A 22,982-nucleotide genomic window follows, 5' to 3' on the forward strand; every position below is an offset into this window, starting at 1 on the left:
TACCGTTGCCCCACCTCTGGTTTACTGACCCCTGCCTGCCTTGACCTGTCTATTGCCTGACCCTGACCCTGCCTGCTGTCCGGTACCGTTGCCCCACCTCTGGTTTACTGACCCCTGCCTGCCTTGACCTGTCTATTGCCTGACCCTGACCCTGCCTGCTGTCCGGTACCGTTGCCCCACCTCTGGTTTACTGACCCCTGCCTGCCTTGACCTGTCTATTGCCTGCCCCTGTTGGAATATTAAACTATTGTTTGACGTGGTCTGCATCTGGGTCTTCCCTTCATACCCGACAGTTTCAGCCTTATTCTAAAATGGATTACATAGTATTTTTAACTCGTCAATCTACATACAATACCCAAGTATGACAAAGCAAAAACAGGTTTAGATTTTTTTGCAAATGTATTCAAAATAAAAAACTGAAATATCCCATTTACATAAGTATTAAAACCTTTTACTCATTACTTTGATGAAGCATCTTTGGCAGTGAATACAGCCTCGAGTCTTCTTGAGTATGATGCTTCAAGCTTGGCACACCTGTATTTGGGGAGCTTCTCCCATTCTTCTCTGCAGTTCTTCTCAAGCTCTGTCAGGTTGGATGGGGAGTGTCGCTGCACAGCTATGTTCAGGTCTCTCCAGAGATGCTCGATTGGATTTAAGTTTGGGCTCTGGCTGGGCCACTAAAGGACATTCAGAGACTTTTCCCGAAGACACTCCGGCGTTGTCTTGGCTGTGTGCTTAGGGTCGTTGTCCTGTTGGAAGGTGAACCTTCGCACCAGTCTGAGGTCCTAATCACTCTTCCATAAAAGCCTGATTTGGTGGAGTGCTGCAGAGATGGTTGTCCTGCAGGAAAGTTCTCCCATCTCCACAGAGGAACTCTGTCAGAATGACCATCAGGTTCTTGCAACCAAGGCCCTTCTACCCCGATTGCTCAGTTTTTCCGGGTGGCCAGCTCTAGGAAGAGTCTTGGTGGTTCCAAACTTCTTCCATTTAAGAACGATGGAGGCCACTGTGTTCTTGGGGATCTTCAATGCTGCAGAAGTTTTTTGTACCCTTCCCCAAATCTGTGCCTCGACACAATCCTGTCTCGGAGCTCCACGAACAATTCATTCTATCTTGTTTTATTCTCTAACATGCACTATCAACTGTTGGAACTTATAGACAGGTGTGTGCCTTTCCAAATCATGTCCAATCAATTTAATTTACGACTCCAATCAAGTTAAAGTCTCATGGCAAAAGCTCAATTTCGAGTCTCATAGCAAAAGGTCGGAATACTTATGTAAATAAGTAACCTGTTTTCACTTTGTCAATATGGAGTATTGTGTGTGAAAACATGTATTTAATCCATTTTAGAATAAGGCTGTAAAGTAACAAAATGTGGAAAAAGTGAACTTTCCGAATGCACTCGAAAATATATACAGCATTAATTCATGAAAAAATTTGTTGACAGTTTTCATGGTCTTTCTTTATATGCAATATAATAACATTATATATATGATGTAAAATCAAACTCACATTACTAAGTATGTTCCCAGATGCTTTGGCTGACTGGAAGGGAATGGCATCTAAACGGAGCTTGTAGCCACCATCTCTGATTTTAGTCCACGACTCCTTATAGCGGGTCTGCCAACACAAAAAAGTCAGAGTCCGTAAACTACCGGCACAAATGGATCCAACGATAGGTAATCAGAAAAAAACGATCCACATTTGCTTGATTTCTCTGCAAAACCAAGTGAGAAAACGGGTAACTTAATGGATCAATGGATAGATGAATAGGCAGCACTCTATTCGTTATTCATCTTTGCAGGAGTGAAAAAATGTGTGTCGGGTACTGACCTCACTGATGTTCATGGCATTGAGCTTGGCCTGCACGTGTTCAGGCAGATCTCCAGAGAGTGTGTAGTTGTGCTTGATATGTTCCCCCTTTTCCCTGTACAGCCTCTGAAAAACACAGGTCAACCTTGTTGTGATCACAAAACTATTGTACAGTCCTACAACGAATGATACATTTTCTTGTCTGTGAGAAATGACATGTTCAGGGCTATAATTCTTTGTTGTTGCTATTTTCACAGCGGGCAGCGCAAAATGGCTGGGCTTTGATCAAATAAACAAGTTGTAAGTGTGATGAGGGCTTGACCATTCACTGGCCAATCAACGTTTTTCATGGCTTAATTATGCATGCGGTTGTCTCAAGTTTTGTACGCTATTGAAGGTCTTTGAGTTATCATCAACTACAATTCGGCTGGAGGGCACGGAATATTATTGTCCTAGTCCATTGTGGATTGATACCGTTTATTAAATAGGATACAGTAACTAATAATAGCAACAGTAGAATGCATCCTGTTTTGATAAATATGTTTGCAGTCCAAATAGTTCGAGATGGCTTCAACAAAATCCATTTCAGGTAAAATAACAACTCAATATTTATATCCCAGGACAAATTAGCTAGCAAGTGCAAGCTAACTGGCTAAATTGACATACATGTTTAATGCTTTTCGACCTGTCCCCAATTTAATATCATTGGTTCAGATTTTGTTTTGATATTTTAGCCTGTGTGTCGTGATCGCGTTTGGTGTAGGGTTTGGGTTCCGTGTTAGTGTTAAATGTCCCCACTTGCGCTGCTTTAAATTGGCACTTTGCCGCACATTTTTGAGGACAGCTCAGATATCGCCACCCCAAGCGAGCTGATTTTGGACAGGTATATTGCTGAACCTGGTGCAAGGGGTCGAACATGTCAGAGCGATGGTATTTATATTGATTTGTACAACGGTGGGTCTAATCCTGAATGCTGATTGTTTATTCCACACGTTATCACCGGTTATAGCTATGACCGGCTAAATGTATGATGTTAAAATGCCTATTTACTCTGTTCCATCTGACAGCGCAATCCACTGTCTCATCAGCCCAGGCCGGGAAGTTAGAAACTTGATCTCCAATATAAAAATCATGTAGACATTATCTCACGTTTTTTTTGACAAACATGACGTTTTCAACAGCGGAGATTTGTATAAACCTTGCTGTCGGTCTCTCCAACATTTGTAACATTGTTTGAATATTCAGATTCTATCTCCAACTGTCCCATAGTGATGAACGTGTCGGGACGAGAGAGGCAGGCAATGTTTCTCAGCCAGTCGAAATCAAGAATCAGCTGGCATGATTTTTATGGATATATACAAAGAAATGTCAATTGAAAAAAAGATTAAACGAAATTAAGTGTATCTAGTTTGCATTCTTTCCAGCTTCAGTTTGAAGTTTGTGTTAGCTGTGTTGTTGGCTAGCTCATCTGAACAACCGTGTCTTTATTTAGCAAGGAGACATGGGCAGGGTTCAATATCTTGCTTGAGAAATGAAAAACACGTATGAACGGTCCCCTCTGCCTCTGGTAGTCGTTTCTTCTTACCCCGTCGGGTGCGGCATCTCGTCGGTGCGCATGCCCGCGGCCACCTCTGCCCTTCCGTCGGCCCAGTCTCTCGTTGGATGAAAAGCTGGCACTGGAAGCAGATGAGGTGCTGGTTGTAGAGCTTTGGTCAGACGGGGGTGGATAGAAGTAAGCGGCAACCCTCCTGCGTCTGTCATGGCGAGGAGAAGCAGGACCTCTTTTGTCAGGGTTTCTCCAGAAGTAGACTTTGTCCTCGGCCTTGTTTTTTTTGTCTTAGTTCCTTTATTTCTGTAGACGACTTGTCCTGGAGCGCTTGGTTAGTTTTCATCAGTTCATTGAATATGCCATCATCATTAACAGCTCCTTGCAGAGCTGTGCGTTTCTCTTCAATCGTGTTATCCATTTCAATAAAATCCTAAATAAAAGCATGAATTAAAAGTTTGTATCTCGGAGAATCATAGCACCATTAGGTGCAAAAACTCGACTTACCCAGTTGCGGTCCACTTTTTGGAAGCAAGCCACTCGATTTTGTCTCTACGTTATATTGGCATGGAACATGTCACCGTCCCTAGGAGAGGGGGTGACCTCGACAATTTATTGTTAAAACGAGAGGCTGCCTGGATATTTAATTTAAAGACCCTTGCTCCCTTCAGTCTCAATGTAGACTTTGATCTGTAGCCATTATTGTGATTTTGCTATTGTCAGTGTTTGTAGGCTTATGTAGCCAAATTGTATCTGTGATCGTACGCTATCCATTTATGTTTTTTTTTGTATGCTATTTTAATATATAAGAATTAACCAATGATATCAGGCCACACCTGGCAATGATTACAGACACCTGTGTGTGTCTTTTGACACTATATAAATGAGTCACCCCGCAGTGTTTGTCATTGTACCCTGATGAAGAGAGATTGTCTGTCGAAACGTTGGACATCATTTTTTTTTTTGCATCTGAGCTCCTAGACTGTGCGGCTCTCCTTAATTTTTTAAAATCTTTACAATAAACACCTGCTGCGCCCTGCGCTTGAAACCAGCTCTCTGTCTCCCCTTGTGTTCATTACAGTAGGTTTATGTGTATGATATTGGATGTGATTTAGTGAGAGTGTGTACGTCCGTATATGAGTAAGGCTATAACGTTTACATTACATTTACATTTAAGTCATTTAGCAGACGCTCTTATCCAGAGCGACTTACAAATTGGTGCATTCACCTTATGATATCCAGTGGAACAACCACTTTACAATAGTGCATCTAACTCTTTTAAGGGGGGGGGGGTTTAGAAGGATTACTTTATCCTATCCTAGGTATTCCTTAAAGAGGTGGGGTTTCAGGTGTCTCCGGAAGGTGGTGATTGACTCCGCTGACCTGGCGTCGTGAGGGAGTTTGTTCCACCATTGGGGTGCCAGAGCAGCGAACAGTTTTGACTGGGCTGAGCGGGAACTGTACTTCCTCAGAGGTAGGGAGGCGAGCAGGCCAGAGGTGGATGAACGCAGTGCCCTTGTTTGGGTGTAGGGCCTGATCAGAGCCTGAAGGTACGGAGGTGCCGTTCCCCTCACAGCTCCGTAGGCAAGCACCATGGTCTTGTAGCGGATGCGAGCTTCAACTGGAAGCCAGTGGAGAGAGCGGAGGAGCGGGGTGACGTGAGAGAACTTGGGAAAGTTGAACACCAGACGGGCTGCGGCGTTCTGGATGAGTTGTAGGGGTTTAATGGCACAGGCAGGGAGCCCAGCCAACAGCGAGTTGCAGTAATCCAGACGGGAGATGACAAGTGCCTGGATTAGGACCTGCGCCGCTTCCTGCGTGAGGCAGGGTCGTACTCTGCGAATGTTGTAGAGCATGAACCTACAGGAACGGGTCACCGCCTTGATGTTAGTTGAGAACGACAGGGTGTTGTCCAGGATCACGCCAAGGTTCTTAGCACTCTGGGAGGAGGACACAATGGAGTTGTCAACCGTGATGGCGAGATCATGGAACGGGCAGTCCTTCCCCGGGAGGAAGAGCAGCTCCGTCTTGCCGAGGTTCAACTTGAGGTGGTGATCCGTCATCCACACTGATATGTCTGCCAGACATGCAGAGATGCGATTCACCACCTGGTTATCAGAGGGGGGAAAGGAGAAGATTAATTGTGTGTCGTCTGCATAGCAATGATAGGAGAGACCATGTGAGGATATGACAGAGCCAAGTGACTTGGTGTATAGCGAGAATAGGAGAGGGCCTAGAACAGAGCCCTGGGGGACACCAGTGGTGAGAGCACGTGGTGCGGAGACAGATCCTCGCCACGCCACCTGGTAGGAGCGACCTGTCAGGTAGGACGCAATCCAAGCGTGGGCCGCGCCGGAGATGCCCAGCTCGGAGAGGGTGGAGAGGAGGATCTGATGGTTCACAGTATCAAAGGCAGCCGATAGGTCTAGAAGGATGAGAGCAGAGGAGAGAGAGTTAGCTTTAGCAGTGCGGAGCGCCTCCGTGACACAGAGAAGAGCAGTCTCAGTTGAATGACTAGTCTTGAAACCTGACTGATTTGGATCAAGAAGGTCATTCTGAGAGAGATAGCAGGAGAGCTGGCCAAGGACGGCACGTTCAAGAGTTTTGGAGAGAAAAGAAAGAAGGGATACTGGTCTGTAGTTGTTGACATCGGAGGGATCGAGTGTAGGTTTTTTCAGAAGGGGTGCAACTCTCGCTCTCTTGAAGACGGAAGGGACGTAGCCAGCGGTCAAGGATGAGTTGATGAGCGAGGTGAGGTAAGGGAGAAGGTCTCCGGAAATGGTCTGGAGAAGAGAGGAGGGGATAGGGTCAAGCAGGCAGGTTGTTGGGCGGCCGGCCGTCACAAGACGCGAGATTTCATCTGGAGAGAGAGGGGAGAAAGAGGTCAAAGCACAGGGTAGGGCAGTGTGAGCAGAACCAGCGGTGTTGTTTGACTTAGCAAACGAGGATCGGATGTCGTCGACCTTCATTTCAAAATGGTTGACGAAGTCATCAGCAGAGAGGGAGGAGGGGGGAGGAGGGGGAGGAGGATTCAGGAGGGAGGAGAAGGTGGCAAAGAGCTTCCTAGGGTTAGAGGCAGATGCTTGGAATTTAGAGTGGTAGAAATTGGCTTTAGCAGCAGAGACAGAAGAGGAGAATGTAGAGAGGAGGGAGTGAAAGGATGCCAGGTCCGCAGGGAGGCGAGTTTTCCTCCATTTCCGCTCGGCTGCCCGGAGCCCTGTTCTGTGAGCTCGCAATGAGTCGTCGAGCCACGGAGCAGGAGGGGAGGACCGAGCCGGCCTGGAGGATAGGGGACATAGAGAGTCAAAGGATGCAGAAAGGGAGGAGAGGAGGGTTGAGGAGGCAGAATCAGGAGATAGGTTGGAGAAGGTTTGAGCAGAGGGAAGAGATGATAGGATGGAAGAGGAGAGAGTAGCGGGGGAGAGAGAGCGAAGGTTGGGACGGCGCGATACCATCCGAGTAGGGGCAGTGTGGGAAGTGTTGGATGAGAGCGAGAGGGAAAAGGATACAAGGTAGTGGTCGGAGACTTGGAGGGGAGTTGCAATGAGATTAGTGGAAGAACAGCATCTAGTAAAGATGAGGTCAAGCGTATTGCCTGCCTTGTGAGTAGGGGGGGAAGGTGAGAGGGTGAGGTCAAAAGAGGAGAGGAGTGGAAAGAAGGAGGCAGAGAGGAATGAGTCAAAGGTAGACGTGGGGAGGTTAAAGTCACCCAGAACTGTGAGAGGTGAGCCATCCTCAGGAAAGGAACTTATCAGGGCGTCAAGCTCATTGATGAACTCTCCAAGGGAACCTGGAGGGCGATAAATGATAAGGATGTTAAGCTTGAAAGGGCTGGTAACTGTGACAGCATGGAATTCAAAGGAGGCGATAGACAGATGGGTCAGGGGAGAAAGAGAGAATGTCCACTTGGGAGAGATGAGGATCCCAGTGCCACCACCCCGCTGACCAGAAGCTCTCGGGGTGTGCGAGAACACGTGGGCAGACGAGGAGAGAGCAGTAGGAGTAGCAGTGTTATCAGTGGTAATCCATGTTTCCGTCAGTGCCAAGAAGTCGAGGGACTGGAGGGAAGCATAGGCTGAGATGAACTCTGCCTTGTTGGTGTGATGTCCAAATACATAATTACCCAGACAATTTGCATTGTTGAGGATGATACTTGTAATCCATATCGTATCACCATCATAGATGCATCATAATTACATTTAACAACATTTTCAGAGAAAAACACATCCCAGCATTTCCATAGCAATTGACGTTTCACATGATCATGAAAGAGACCTTGCATTACTATAGAGACGGCTTCACTACAGTACAAATGTATCCCATACAATATGTTACTTTCCCCAACGTCCCTGTTCTGATATCTTCCCCTTGCTTGTTAAACATATATCAACATGTAGACAGACAGACAAACATATTACATTTTTGAAAAGTTTCACAATAAAGAGAGAGCGATCGAGTGTTCGTATGTGTAAGCGTGTATGTAATTGAGTATGCGTGCTGATAAAGTTCATAGTGTTCAAATATTTGTACAGTTTCAATTTTTTTCCGTAACCTTAGTACAGCCACGGTGTTATGGAGCAGTCTCGGGAAGAGCTGTCCATCTATAAAGAGTTTGTCCACAATGAGAAAGGCACGCTTACCTCTCTCCCTCTGTACAGGATACAGCCTCTTACGACGTTCGTTTATCTCCCTTGGAAATTGGTAATGAATTTGGTCCCTTTAAGCCCTGCTTTAGATCAGCTCCTTTTGTTGGTCATGTTCAAATTTTGCGTTGGTCTTGTCGACACTGAGCCACCTTGTTTACAGTCTCTATAGGAAGTTGCGAGGTAGATTGCACGAACTCTCTGATTGCCCCCTCTGGATTATTTGATGCGTCCTCAGGAATCCCCCCAAAATATTAGATTTTCACGTCACGCATGCTACGGGTTTGTATGTCTAGTAGCGACTCCCTCATCATCATGTTTTCCCTGAGTAGACAATCCATGTTGGAATCGAGGGTTTTTACCTTGGCTGTGAGTGCCATGTCCTCTCCTTGGAACGTGAGAATTTCACTCTGGCTAAACCCCAAACTCCCCCTCAGCCCTGATACCTCCTCACACAACTTTTCAAGTGTTGCATGGATTCCACCAAGAACACTCGCCTCTACTTCAAAAGGTAAGTAAATCGTCAGTGTCTGTAGATTCATCTGCCTTTCTATTTTTGTAGGGTTAGAGTTATTTTGTGAGGTAGCCGGATCTTTCCACGATAGAGTATGTTGTTCCTCCATAGCATAAAGCTGTTGATACTCATCGATTTCCCTCAGGATCTCCTTAGTATCACATTTGGCTCAGAACTGCAAGCAGATGTTTACAAATCTTTTAACGACGCGTCTTTCCCAGGACGACCGACGATGTTATTGAGTTTGTTTAAAAAGAAATAACAGACAGGCGAGAAATTCCAACCGTTGTCCCCATTCACTTTTCCCATTGTAAAATAATGAAATTAAGCAACCGCACCTAAGCAGAATGAGTACCAAGTGATGTCATTTCAATGGATAAACAAATGCATTGCCTTAAGATGACCAGTTAATTTTTTTGCTGAGCTTGACCTCATTGATTATATTCATAATGCATAATAAATAGCCTGTGGGAAGAGGGGGGTGGCATGCTTATGGCATTGCCAGCAGTAAGATTTGAGTTCGATTCCAAAAAGGAAATCGCTGTAGGTTATGAATGGTATGTCATTTATTTATATATTTTTTTACCTTAATAGACGGAGTTAGTGCACATGTGTTATCGGGTCCAAAGCAACCGCCCAGAGTTTAAGTAGTGTCGCTTTTGAACAGCTATGTATAGATGACTGGTGGGCTTACGTCTAGGGCCAGTTTGTTGCTGAGTTTGGCCTGGACCATCTCGGGAGTGTTCTCCACGCTGGTGAACTTCAGATCGCTGACATGTTGACGGTACTTTTTCTAGAAAACACAGATAAAGCACAGTATGTGAAATGAAGAGTAAATTAAATCAAATCTAACTGTATTAAAAATGCATTTAATATTTAAACACACTTTACAGTAAAACAATAAAATAAGACGTTAAAGCAAATAAGAGGTAGGCTGGGTCCAAAAGAACTCTACCACAGGTACACCTCCAATTGACTCAAATGTCAATTAGCCTATCAGAAGCTTCTAAAGCCATGACATTTTCTGTAATTTTTCCAAGCTGTTTAAAGGCACAGTCAACTTAGTGTATTTAAACTTCTGACCCACTGGAATTGTGATTAAGTGAAATAATCTGTCTGTAAACAAATGTTGGGAAAATGACTTGTGTCATGCACAAAGTAGATAACCGACTTGCCAAAACTATAGTTTGTTAACAAGAAATTTGTGGAGTTGTTGAAAAACGAGTTTTAATAATTCAACCTAAGTGTATGTAAACTTCCGACTTCAGCTATATACTTAGCGTCATATATAGTCGACTTAAGTATGAAAGTATGATTCTTAACCCAGTCATACAGTGTGTCCTCTATTCCCCTTTATATCAAGTGTTTAAGTTTGGTGCAACTTTGTATTTCCAGCTGTGAACAAAGACCTCATTGTCTTTGACCTAAGATTGAGCATTCTTTTCTAGGTTAAGGATTTAAATGTTACCTCGCTAACGAGCTCGCCAGCCTTCTTTGCTTGTATCACATCCAGGAAATCTGCCGCCACCCAGCCCACGCCCTTCATCCAGTTCCGATCCGACCTGTACTGTTTCTGAATACACAAACAAGGAACAGCTCTCATGCCAGTTCGTCATTTTAAATACTCATTTGTTCTTAACTGACTTGCCTGGTTAAACACATGTTAAGTTAATTAATACATTAAATACAATTCCATTAAAGGTGCATTCTATCTGTAAAATGTCCATATGTAAATAACCTTCAACATCTATGATATAATATCTGTATTTAGGGTAAAAGAGAGAAATGCTAGCAGACATTCCTGGTGCTTTAGTCTGATGCTGCATTCATGCCCTATCGGTGTAATCAGAGGAACGATTGTCAACTTGGAGCCACAACTTGGGAGCTTTCACTTGCTTCAAACTAGTTTAGAACGCTAACGACTAACTAGCTACAGCAAACATAATCTAAAAGTACAGCTATCACGCGGCTCGCAATCAAATTATGGTGTTAAAAAAAACAAATCGATTGTAAAAAAATATATGTTTTGTTATATTTAACTGCCAAAAAATGTTGTCATTTCTGTGGTAATAGGTTACGTCAGCATTCAGCATATAGGGAAAGTCAGGGACCAGAGAGTTTCCAACTTGTATGTACGACTTGGAAGCTGGCGTGAGCGTTTTTTCAAAGTCGGGATTTATATTTACTATTACTCCGATTTGCTGTGAATGCAGCCTATCGCCTTAGACTTACGTGACTGAGAATGCTGGGAAATGTAGTTCCGGCAGGTAAAACTTACATCACTCAGTAGTCCGTAGGCCTTCTTGGCCCAGGCCACCTTCATGTCGCCGGGCAGGGTTGTGTACTTGTGCAGGAAGGTCCTGTAGTTGGTCTCAGTTGCCAGATCCTGGGCCTTCTTGGCGTGGGTCATGGTCAACATGTCCAAAGAGGCACTATGCTTGGTTTTAGTGTCCTCGTACTCCTTTCTGTAATGGCGATCACTCTGCAACCGGGTGGCCACAGCCGAATGCGCCATCTGAGAGTCGTCAGTGACCGTCTTCACCCCAATCATCTTCCCCTTAGTCTGCTCATACTTCTCCTTGTATTTCACCTGGCCAGTCAGAGATTTGTCATTAGTGGCCGTTAGAAGAGATCCTTGAAAATGACATTTAGCCCCATCCCTAACACTAACTTCTGGGACTAATCCCTGCCAACCATACCCTTTCTGATTAATATTTTGACCAACCACATCCTACTTAAAATTAGCATTTGTGATTATGTTGTTGCTGTTCTTGTATCAATGCATTTCTGTGAGTCACATAGATACTTAGCATAGTGCTATGCCTGGTACCTGGTCAAATAAAGGTTAACGAATACATTAAGGGGGTAACTCACGTTACTGGCCAGGTCTCTCTTAGCCTTGGCTGTGAGGATGGACAAGGAGTCCATGCGCAACTCAAAGCCCTTCTCTCGCTGTTGCTCCCAGCTACTCTTATACACTTTCTGAAATGAGAACAAGATCGAATGATGGAACATGTTAAAAGACAGACATGAATTGTAAATTGCCCAGAGCTGTGTTTGAATAGTCATACTAACCACACTGTTTGTTGTAAATTGAGTATATTATATGCTTATTGTCCATAGTATGGATACAGTTAACATGCCAAATGTTCCCGGATGTCGTACCAAAATACGAAGAATACAAGCAGTGGACACTATTTCTGTGCTTTTAGGGCCCATAATGCAATTCTTCTGAAAATGGGCATGGCTTCACAACGTTTTCAGATTTTAAGAAAATGGCAGAAATGATGCGGCCAAAGTCCGACGAGAGTGGATACAAATTCATTGCTTTCACTAATTATGACAAATGTTAAGAACATTTTGAGCAATGTAATAAAGTAATGACTTTCCAAATAAGTTACGTTATATGTTGACTGAAAATGTGTTAGCTACGCTATCCTTATGAACCGCATAGCATTACATCAGTATGTTAATTTTTATCAGGATCCCCATTAGCTAACGCCGTAACGTAAGCTAATCTTCCTGGCATCCAAAAACAGCAGTACGTACCGGTATGTTAGCTAGTTATCTAATGTTAGTTTGCTACTAATACAGTTAACTTGCCAGGCAGTATATTAACTATAATCGAACTACCCAACGTTTATTGACTTGATTATTCATGTCATTCTTAGCTAAGTGGTATAGTCGTTCTCAATGGACATGGTTAATTCTGTCTATCTACTCCGATTTCAGAGTACTCTCGTCTGAGTGAGCCAGAGTGCAGAATAACTGATGAATTTACGAACGCTCAACACCCTTTGAATATATGGCCGGTGTCAGTAAACGTCAGCAAAAAAGAGAATAATTAAATTGTTGCCAGCAGCAGTTACAGTCACCAACGCTCTGGATAACATTAAAACAGCCTAACCAGCTCTGTTAGGGTGAGTAAAATGGTCAGAGTGAGTTGTTCTCTCATTTATGTCTGGAAATAGCTAGCAAGCTAGCCAACGTTAGCTTGGGTGCTTGACTGCCGTACTCCTCGGCCAGAGCATCCAGTGATGTGCTCTGAGAGCAAAACGTTCAGAATTTACGATGGACAATCTGACAACGCTTTGGATTTACAAACGCCCAGAGCGCACTCTGAACGCACTCTGGCACTCCAGATTGAATTTACAAACACACCTGAAATTGTAAAATGTCTAGCTAGTAACAAGCTAGCAAGAAGTTGCATAGCAACAGCATCAACTTCCGGTAGACAGGCAAAGCGCTAGTATGCTCAACTGAAAGGATACCGTTTGTTTACAGTATACTAAAATTAACTAATAGTATGTAGTCTGCCAGAGTCCTTACCCCACTGAGGAGGTCTGCATTGGCTTTGGCCTGCCTGAAGAGTGGCTCATCTTTATCCATGGTGTACCTGTGCATCATCTGCTCGTTGCCCGCCTTATACGTTAGCTGACGAGAGAAATAGCCAATCAAACACAAGCCGACTGAATACAGCCAGAAGAAAAGAGCAGGACAGGGTTATAGCAAATGAACATCCAACCTCACCTTGCTCTGCAGTTCCTGGCTCTTCTTGGCGTGTTTGATAGAGGGAGTATCGGCCACCTGGGTGAACTTGACGTTGTCCGCTTTCTGACGGTACTTTTTCTGTGAGGGGAAACAAAGTGAGGAGTCAACACTAAAGAAAAAAATACAATAATACAAACACACACACACACACACACACACACACACACACACACACACACACACACACACATACACGCTCTACCCTATTTTACTGACGTCACTGAGAAGCTCTCCAGCCTTCTTGGCTTGTGTCACATTCAGACATCCATCAGCCTCCCAGCCAACTCCCTTCATCCAGGTCAGATCTGAACGGTATTGATTCTGAGGGGTGAGAAAGAAAGAGGGCGACAGGCAAAGAGTGTGAGACCAAAAAAGAGAGAGTTCACAATTCATTCATATTTGATAGTAAACACTAACTTGAATAACAGCCATATAGATATTTTCCTAAATCCCTATTCACCTTCCCTTTGCTCTCCCGACCCTCTCACCTAACTTCAACCCGGAAGATCACAAGTCAATTCAAACATACCTTATGACTGTTCAATTATAAGACCAAAGCGTTCTGATTATTACCCCTTTAAACATTGGCACTCAAATTCTACGATCTGCATGAGAGGATAAGCTGTTCATTTTAGTCTATTAAACACACATAGAACCCTCCACCACCACCAGTGCCGCCCATGGCCCACCCCTCTCTGCCTCACCTCGCTCTGCAGGTTATAGGCCTTTTTGGCCTGCTGTACTTGGATGTCGTCGGATAGGATGGTGTAGTGGTGGAGCTTGGTCCTGTAGTCCAGGTCGCTGGCAAGGGCCTGGGCTTTTTTAGCATGGCTCAGGTTGACCATGTCCATGGACAAGCTGAAATGGGACTGGTTCTCCTTGGAGTTCTTCTTGTACTCAATCTGTTGGGATTGTTGTGGATAACAGAGAGATAGACGGAGGAGATTGAGAATCAGGAGGTTGAGAATGTCCTGGTGTGTGTGTGTTTTGTACACTGCATCATTTCGAGGGTTTTGTGAACTGTGTGCTGTAACTCACAATAGTATTGTTAAAAAAACTAATTTAGAGTGCCTTCAGAAAGTATTATACCCCTTGACTTATTCCACATTTTGTTGTGTTACAGCCTCATTTCAAAATGGATTAAATAGATTTTTTCTATCACCCATCTACACACAATACCCCATAATGACAAAGTGAAACATGTTTTTAGAAATGTTTGCAAATTTATTGAAAATGAAATACAGAAATATATCACACCCCTGAGTGAAATCTTTGCAGAAGCACCTTTAGCAGCGATTACAGCTGTAAGTCTTTCTGTGGAAGTCTTTAAGAGATTATTCAAGCTCTGTCAAATTGGTTGTTGATCATTTCTAGACAACCATTTTCAGGTCTTTCCATAGATTTTCAAGAACATTTAAGGCAAAGCTGTAACTCGGCCACCCAGGAACATTCACTGTCTTCTAGGGAAGCAACTCCAGGGTAGATTTGGCCTTGTGTTTTAGGTTATTGTCCTGCTGAAAGGTGAATTCATCTCCCAGTGTCCGGTGGAAAGCAGACTGAACCAGGTTTTCCTCTAGAATTTTGCTTAGCTCCAATCTGTTTATTTTTGTTATACTGAAAAACTCCCCAGTCCTTCATTATTACAAGCATACTCATAACATGATGCAGCTACCACTATGCTTGAAAATATGGAGTGTGGTTTTCAGTAATGTATTGGATTTGCCCCAAACATATCACTTTGTATTTAGGACAAAAAGTTAATTGCTTTGCCACATTTTTTGCAGTATTACCTTGCTGCAAACAGGATACATGTTTTGAATATTTATATTCAGTACAGGCTTCCTTCTTTTCACTCTGTCATTTAGGTTCGTATTGTGAACTAACTACAATGTTGATGATACATATACAGTTTTCTCCTATCACAGCCATTAAACTCTGTAACTGTTTTAAAGTCACCATTGACCTCATAGTGAAATCCCTGAGTGGTTTCCTTCCTTTCCGGCAACTGAGTTAGGAAGGACACCTGTATTTTTGTAGTGACTTGGTGTATTGATATACCATCCAAAGTGTAATTACTAACTTCACCATATTCAAAGGGATATTCAATGTCTGCTTTTTTTACCAATAGGTGCCCTTTGCAAGGAACTGAAAAACCTCCCTGGTCTTTGTGATTGAATCTTTGTTTGAAATTCACTGCTTGACTGAGGGACCTTCCAAATAATTGTATGTGTAGGGTACAGAGATGAGGTAGTCATTCAGAAATCATATTAAAAACTTATTGCACACAGTCCATGCAACTTAATATGTGACTTGTGAAGCACATTTTTACTCCTGAACTTATTTAGGCTTGCCATATCAAAATGGGTTGAATATGAATTGACATTTTAGCTTTTCAGTTTTTATTAAACTGTACACAAAGAGACGGGTATCGTGGACAAAGACTTGGGTGCCTTGTTAGGATCCGTCGCCGAGAGGGTAATCTACCTATACCATCGGTCCTATTAGCCAACGTACAATCAATCAGTAATAAAATATCCTACCAACGGGACATTATCTGTAATATCTTATGGTTCACCGAGTCGTAGCTGAACGACGACCTGAATAACATACAGCTGGCAGGTTTTAAGCTTTTTCGGCAGGATAGAACAGAGGCCTCTTGTAAGACAAGGGGTGGCGGTCTGTGTATATTTGTAAACAACAGCTGGTGCACGAGATCTAAGGAAGTCTCAAGGTTTTGCTCGCCTGAGGTAGAGTATCTCATGATAAGCTGTAGACCACACTATTTACCAAGAAAGTGTATCTGTATTTTTCGTAGCTGTCTACATGCCACCACAAACCGATGCTGGCACTAAGACCGCAGTCATTGAGCTGTATACGGCCATAAGTAAACAGAAACGCTCATCCAGAGGTAGCGCTCCAATGGCCAAGGACTTTAATGCCGGAAAACTCATCCGTTTAACCAAATTTCTACCAGTATGTTAAATGTGCAAACAGTGGGAAAAAAACTCTAGACCAACTTTACTCCACACACAGAGACGCGTACAAAGCTCTCCCTCGCCCTCCATTTGACAAATCTGACCATAATTCTATCCTCCTGATTCCTTCTTGCAAACAAAAATTAAGGCAAGAATCCCCATTGACTCGGTCTATAAAAAAAGACAGATGAAGCAGATTCTAAAATACAGGACTGTTTTGCTAGCACAGACCGGAATATGTTCCAGGATTCTTCCGATGGCATTGAGGAGTATAACACCACATCAATCACTGGCTTCATCAATAAGTGTATCGATGACGTCTACCCCACAGTGACTGTACATACAAACCCCAACCAGAAGCCAATGATTACAGGCAACATCCGCATCGAGCTAAAGGGTAGAGCTGCCGCTTTCAAGGAGCGGGACTCTAACCCAGAAGCTTATAAGAAATCACGCTATGCCCTCCGACGAACCATCAATACAGGACTATTTTATTTATTTACTAGCTCTCCCTCTCCCTCCATTTGGCAAATCTGACCATAATTCTATCCTCCTGATTCCTGCTTACAAGCAAAAACTAAAGCAGGAAGTAACAGTGACTCGCTCAATACGGAAGTGGTCAGATGAAGCAGGTGCTACGATACAGGACTGTTTTGCTGGCACAGACTGAAATATGTTCCAGGATTCATTCAAAGGCATTGAGGAGTATAACACCTCTGTCATCGGCTTCATCAAAAAGTGCATTGACGACATCATCCCCACAGTGACTGTACGTACACATCCCAACCAGAAGCCATGGAATACAGGCAACATCCGCATCAAAATAAGGCTAGAGCTGCCGCTTTCAAGGAGCGGGACACTAATCCGGACGCTTATAAAAAATCCTGCAATGCCCTCAGACGAACCATCAAACAGGCAAAGTGTCAATACAGGATTAAGATTGAATCCTACGACACCGGCTCTGACACTCGTCGGATGCGGCAGGGATTGAAAACTATTACGGACTACAAATGGAAACCCAGCTGCGAGCTGCCCAGTGACGCAAGCCTACCAGACGAGCTAAATGCCTTTTATGCTCGCTTCAAGGCAAGCAATACTGAAGCATGCATGAGAGCACCAGTTGCTCCTTAACAGCTTCTACCCCCAAGCCATGACTGCTGAACAATGAATCAAATGGCCACTCAGACTATTTACATTGACTGACCCCCCCCCCCCCCCCCTTTGTTTTACACTGCTGCTACTCGCTGTTTATTGTCTATGCATAGTCACTTTACCCCTACCTACATGTATCCTGAATCTTGGCTTAGGAAAACCACCAAAAACCCTGAAATCTCTATCCCTAACAATGACATTTTCCGCCAAGATTGAACTGCCAAAAGGGGCGGTGTTGCAATCTACTGCAAAGATAGCCTGCAGAGTTCTGTATTACTATCCAAGTCTGTACCCAAACAATTCGAGCTTCTACTTCTAAAAATGTACCTTTCCAGAAACAAGTCTCTCACTGTTGCCGCTTGCTATAGACCACCCTCTGGTCCCTCGATACCATATGTGAATTGATTGCCCCCCATCTATCTTCTGAGCTCGTGCTACTAGGTGACCTAAACTGGGACATGCTTAACACCCCGGCCATCCTACAATCTAAGCTTGATGCCCTCAATCTCACACAAATTATCAATGAACCTACTAGATACAACCCCGAATCCGTAAACACGGGCACCCTCATAGATATCATCCTAACTAACTCGCCCTCCAAACACACCTCTGCTGTTTTCAATCAAGATCTCACCGATCACTGCCTCATTGCCTGCATCCGTAATGGGTCTGCGACCAAACGACCACCCCTCATCACTGTCAAACGCTCCCTAAAACACTTCTGCGAGCAGGCCTTTCTAATCGACCTGGCCGGGGTATCCTGGAATGGCATTGACCTCATCCCGTCAGTAGATGATGCCTGGTTATTCTTTAAAAGTGCCTTCCTCACCATCTTAAATAAGCATGCCCCATTCAAAACATGTAGAACTAGGAATAGATATAGTCCTTGGTTCACTCCAGACCTGTCTGTCCTTGACCAGCACAAAAACATCCAATGGCGTTCTGCATTAGCTTTGAATAGCCCCTGTGATATGCAACTTTTCAGGGAAGTTAGGAACAAATATACACAGGCAGTTAGGAAAGCTAAGGCTAGCTTTTTCAAACAGAAATTTGCATCCTGTATTACAAATTCAAAAAAGTTCTGGGACACTGTAAAGTCCATGGAGAATAAGAGCACCTCCTCCCAGCTGTCCACTGCTCTGAGGGTAGGAAACACTGTTACCACCGATAAATCCACTATAATTGAGAATTTCAATAAGCATTTCTCTACGGCTGGCCATCCTTTCCACCTGGCTACCTCTATCCCGGTCAACTGCCCGGCACCCTCCACAGCAACCCGCCAAAGCCCCCACCATTTCTCCTTCACCCAAATCCAGATAGCTGATGTTCTGAAAGAGCTGCAAAATCTATACCCCTACAAATCAGTTGGGCTAGACAATCTGGACCCTCTCTTTCTAAAATTATCTACCGAAATTGTTGCAACCCCTATTACTAGCCTGTTCAACCTCTCTTTTGTATCGTCTGAGATTCCCAAAGATTGGAAAGCTGCCGCGGTCATCCCCCTCTTCAAAGGGAGTGACACTCTAGACCCAAACTGCTACAGACCTATATCTATCCTACCCAGCTCTACCCATTAACTCAGTTCGATTGTTGCCTGTAATCCATGGCTTCTGGTTGGGGTATGTCCGTACAGTCACTGTGTGGATGACGTCCTCGATGCACTTATTGATTGGGGCGGAAGGTAGCCTAGTGGTTAGAACATTGGGCCAGTAACTGAAAGGTTGCTAGATCGAATCCCCGAGATGACAAGGTAAAGATCTGTTGTTCTGCCACTGAAAAATGCAGTTAACCCACTGTTCCTAGGCCGTCATTGTAAATAAGGATTTATTCTTATCTTATCTTGCCTAGTTAAATAAAATAAAACATTTAATTGATAAAGCCAGTGACTGCCATTTCCTCAATGCCATTGGAAGAATCCCGGAACATATTCCAGTCTGTCCTATCAAAACAGTCCTGTAGTTTAGCGTCTGCTTCATCTGACCACTTTTTTATTAAAGACCGAGTCAATGGTGATTCTTGCCTTAATTTTTGCTTGTAAGTAGGAAACAGGAGGATAGAATTATGGTCAGATTTGCCAAATAGAGGGTGAGAGAGAGCTTTGTACGCGTCTCTGTGTGTGGAGTAAAGGTGGTCTAGAATTTTTTTCCCTCTGGTTGCATATTTAACATACTGATAGAAATTAGTTAAAGAACTGATTTAAACTGATTTAAGTTTCCCAGCATTAAAGTCCCCGGCCACTAGGAGGGCCGCCTCTGGATGAGCGTTTTCCTGTTTGCTTATGGCGGTATACAGCTCATTGAGTGTGGTTTTCGTGCCAGCGTCGGTTTGTGGTGGTATGTAGCTACGAAAAGTACAGATAAACTCTCTAGGTAGACTTATCATGAGATACTCTACCTCAGGCGAGCAAAACCTTGAGACTTCCTTAGATATCGCGCACCAGCTGTTGTTCACATATATGCATAGGCCCCCTCCCCTTGTCTTACCAGAGGCTGCTGGTCTGTCCTGCCGATAGAGAGTATAAACCGCCAGCTGTATGTTCCTAATGTTGTTGTTCAGCCACGACTCGGTGAAACATAAGATATTGCAGTTTTTAATGTCCCGTTGGTAGGATATACGTGCTTTCAGTTCGTCCCATTTATTTTCCAGCAATTGAACATTAGCTAGCAGAACGGAAGGCAAGGGCAGATTAGCCACTCGTCGCCTGATCCTCACAAGGCACCCAAAATCTTTGTTTCCTTCTCCAGGAAATGACGGGGATCTGGGCCTGGTCGGGTGTCTGTAGTATACCCCTCCCATCCGACTCATTGAAGAAAAACTCTTTGTCTAATCTGAGGTGAGTAATCGCAGTTCTGATGTCCAGAAGCTCTTTTCGGTCATAAGAGACTGTAGCAGCAACATTATGTACAAAGCAAGCCAGTATCCTTTTCATTGCTCTTGCAGCTATATTTATTACTATGATTATCATATGAAACATTTGATCTGAAATCCAAACTGCTGGAGTATAGGTTCAAATGAAAAATGTCCAAATACATATGGTGCAACAACGTGTTTATTGTGTTTCATATTCTTACCTCACTGGTCATCTTGGACGCCTGAAGAGAGTGCAGGGTCTTGGAGTCGCTGACATTGCTTGTCTTATCTTTATTTTTCATGAAGGACTCTTTGTACTTAATCTGTAACACAAGGCCACCATCCAAATCACATCAGCCAGTCACATACAGTGAGGGAAAAAAGTATTTGATCCCCTGCTGATTTTGTACGTTTGCCCACAGACAAAGAAATGATCAGTCTATAATTTTAATGGTAGGTTTATTTGAACAGTGAGAGACAGAATAACAACAAAAATATCCAGAAAAACGCATGTCAAAAATGTTATAAATTGATTTGCATTTTAATGAGGGAAATAAGTATTTGACCCCCTCTCAATCAGAAAGATTTCTGGCTCCCAGGTGTCTTTCATACAGGTAACGAGCTGAGATTAGGAGCACACTCTTAAAGGGAGTCAGTTTCTTACCTGTATAAAAGATACCTGTCTACAGAAGCAATCAATCAATCAGATTCCAAACTCTCCACCATGGCCAAGACCAAAGAGCTCTCCAAGGATGTCAGGGACAAGATTGTAGACCTACACAAGGCTGGAATGGGCTACAAGACCATCGCCAAGCAGCTTGGTGAGAAGGTGACAACAGTTTCTGCGATTATTCGCAAATGGGAGAAACACAAAAGAACTGTCAATCTCCCTCAGCCTGGGGCTCCATGCAAGATCTCACCTCGTGGAGTTGCAATGATCATGAGAACGGTGAGGAATCAGCCCAGAACTACACAGGAGGATCTTGTCAATGATCTCAAGGCAGCTGGGACCATAGTCATCAAGAAAACAATTGGTAACACACTACGCCGTGAAGGACTGAAATCCTGCAGCGCCCGCAAGGTCCCCCTGCTCAAGAAAGCACATATACATGCCCGTCTGAAGTTTGCCAATGAACATCTGAATGATTCAGAGGACAACTGGGTGAACGTGTTGTGGTCAGATGAGACCAAAATGGAGTTCTTTGGCATCAACTCAACTTGCCGTGTTTGGAGGAGGAGGAATGCTGCCTATGACCCCAAGAACACCATCCCCACCGTCAAACATGGAGGTGGAAACATTATGCTTTGGGGGTGTTTTTCTGCTAAGGGGACAGGACAACTTCACCGCATCAAAGGGACGATGGACGGGGCCATGTACCGTCAAATCTTGGGTGAAAACCTCCTTCCCTCAGCCAGGGTATTGAAAATGGGTCGTGGATGGTTATTCCAGCATGACAATGACCCAAAACACACGGCCAAGGCAACAAAGGAGTGGCTCAAGAAGAAGCACATTAAGGTCCTGGAGTGGCCTAGCCAGTCTCCAGACCTTAATCCCATAGAAAATCTGTGGAGGGAGCTGAAGGTTCGAGTTGCCAAACGTCAACCTCGAAACCTTAATGACTTGAAGAAGATCTGCAAAGAGGAGTGGGACAAAATCCCTCCTGAGATGTGTGCAAACCTGGTGGCCAACTACAAGAAACGTCTGACCTCTGTGATTGCCAACAAGGGTTTTTCCACCAAGTACTAAGTCATGTTTTGCAGAGGGGTCAAATATTTATTTCCCTCATTAAAATGCAAATCAATTCATAACATTTTTGACATGCGTTTTTCTGGAGTTTTTTGTTGATATTCTGTCTCTCACTGTTCAAATAAACCTACCATTAAAATTATAGACTGATCATTTCTTTGTCAGTGGGCAAACGTACAAAATCAGCAGGGGATCAAATACTTTTTTCCCTCACTGTACAATCAGATGACCAATCCCTCCCTCATTCTTATCCACTAATATCTCATTACATAAGAAAGGATTGTTCTGTGTGAGTACCAGCTACAGGAAGGGAATGCTTACATCACTGGCCAGGTCCCGAGATGCTTTGGCAGCCTTGACGGTCAGCGTGTCCAGGCCGATGTCACATGTTTTGGACTTGGTCTTCTCCCAGTCCTCCTTGTATTTGATCTGGAATCATTTATATAAATAAAAACTACAGCACCGCTTATTCATATGGTATGTGTATAACCCTTTCGGAATACAATGCATTCTGAACATATTCAGAACCCTTGACCTTTTCCACATTTTATTACGTTATAGCCTTATTCTAAAATGTATTAAATAGTTCCCCCCCCCTCATCAATCTACACACAATAACCCTATAATGACAAAGCAAAAACAGTTTTTTTTTTAACATTTTTACAAATTAATTAAAATATCAACTGAAATATCACATTTTACATAAGTATTCAAACCCTTTACCAAGTACTTTGTTGAAGCACCTTTGGCAGTGAATACAGCATCGAGTCTTCTTGGGTATGACGCTACACGCTTGGCACACCTGTATTTGGGGAGTTTCTCCCATTCTTCTCAAGCTCTGTCACGTTGGATGGGGAGCGTCGCTGCACAGCAATTTTCAGGTCCCTCCAGAGATGTTTGACCGGGTTCAAGTCTGGGCTCTGGCTGAGCCACTCAAGGACATTCAAAGACTTGTCCCCAAGCCACTCCTGCGTTGTCTTGGCTGTGTGCCTAGGGTCGTTGTCCTGTTGGAAGGTGAACCTTTGCCCCGGTCTGAGGTCCTGAGCGCTCTGAAGCAGGTTTTCATGAAGGTTCTCTCTGTACTTTGCTCCGCTCATCTTTCCCTCAATCCTGACTAGTCTCCCAGTCCCTGCCGCTGAAAAACATGCCACCACCATGCTTTACCGTAGGGATGGTGCCAGGTTTCCTCCAG

General features: G+C 43.9%; 1 protein-coding gene across 3 annotated transcripts in view; it reads right to left on the reverse strand.

Annotated features, from left to right (window-relative positions):
• Window positions 1-22,982, reverse strand: part of nrap (nebulin-related anchoring protein) — a 99,768-nt gene that overhangs the window by 43,121 nt on the left and 33,665 nt on the right. For all 3 annotated transcript variants that reach the window (XM_071346973.1, XM_071346972.1, XM_071346971.1), the window contains 12 exons: window positions 22,112-22,219; window positions 20,265-20,366; window positions 13,771-13,968; window positions 13,283-13,387; window positions 13,046-13,144; window positions 12,845-12,949; window positions 11,390-11,497; window positions 10,794-11,105; window positions 9,984-10,088; window positions 9,210-9,308; window positions 1,834-1,938; window positions 1,513-1,620 (listed from right to left, as the gene is read on the reverse strand). In XM_071346973.1, coding sequence (XP_071203074.1) covers window positions 1,513-1,620; window positions 1,834-1,938; window positions 9,210-9,308; window positions 9,984-10,088; window positions 10,794-11,105; window positions 11,390-11,497; window positions 12,845-12,949; window positions 13,046-13,144; window positions 13,283-13,387; window positions 13,771-13,968; window positions 20,265-20,366; window positions 22,112-22,219 — 1,554 coding nt within the window. The remainder of the gene's footprint in view (window positions 1-1,512; window positions 1,621-1,833; window positions 1,939-9,209; window positions 9,309-9,983; window positions 10,089-10,793; window positions 11,106-11,389; window positions 11,498-12,844; window positions 12,950-13,045; window positions 13,145-13,282; window positions 13,388-13,770; window positions 13,969-20,264; window positions 20,367-22,111; window positions 22,220-22,982) is intronic.

This window comes from Salvelinus alpinus, chromosome 17 (genome assembly GCF_045679555.1).
Source record: "Salvelinus alpinus chromosome 17, SLU_Salpinus.1, whole genome shotgun sequence".
Taxonomy (NCBI): Eukaryota; Metazoa; Chordata; class Actinopteri; order Salmoniformes; family Salmonidae; genus Salvelinus; species Salvelinus alpinus.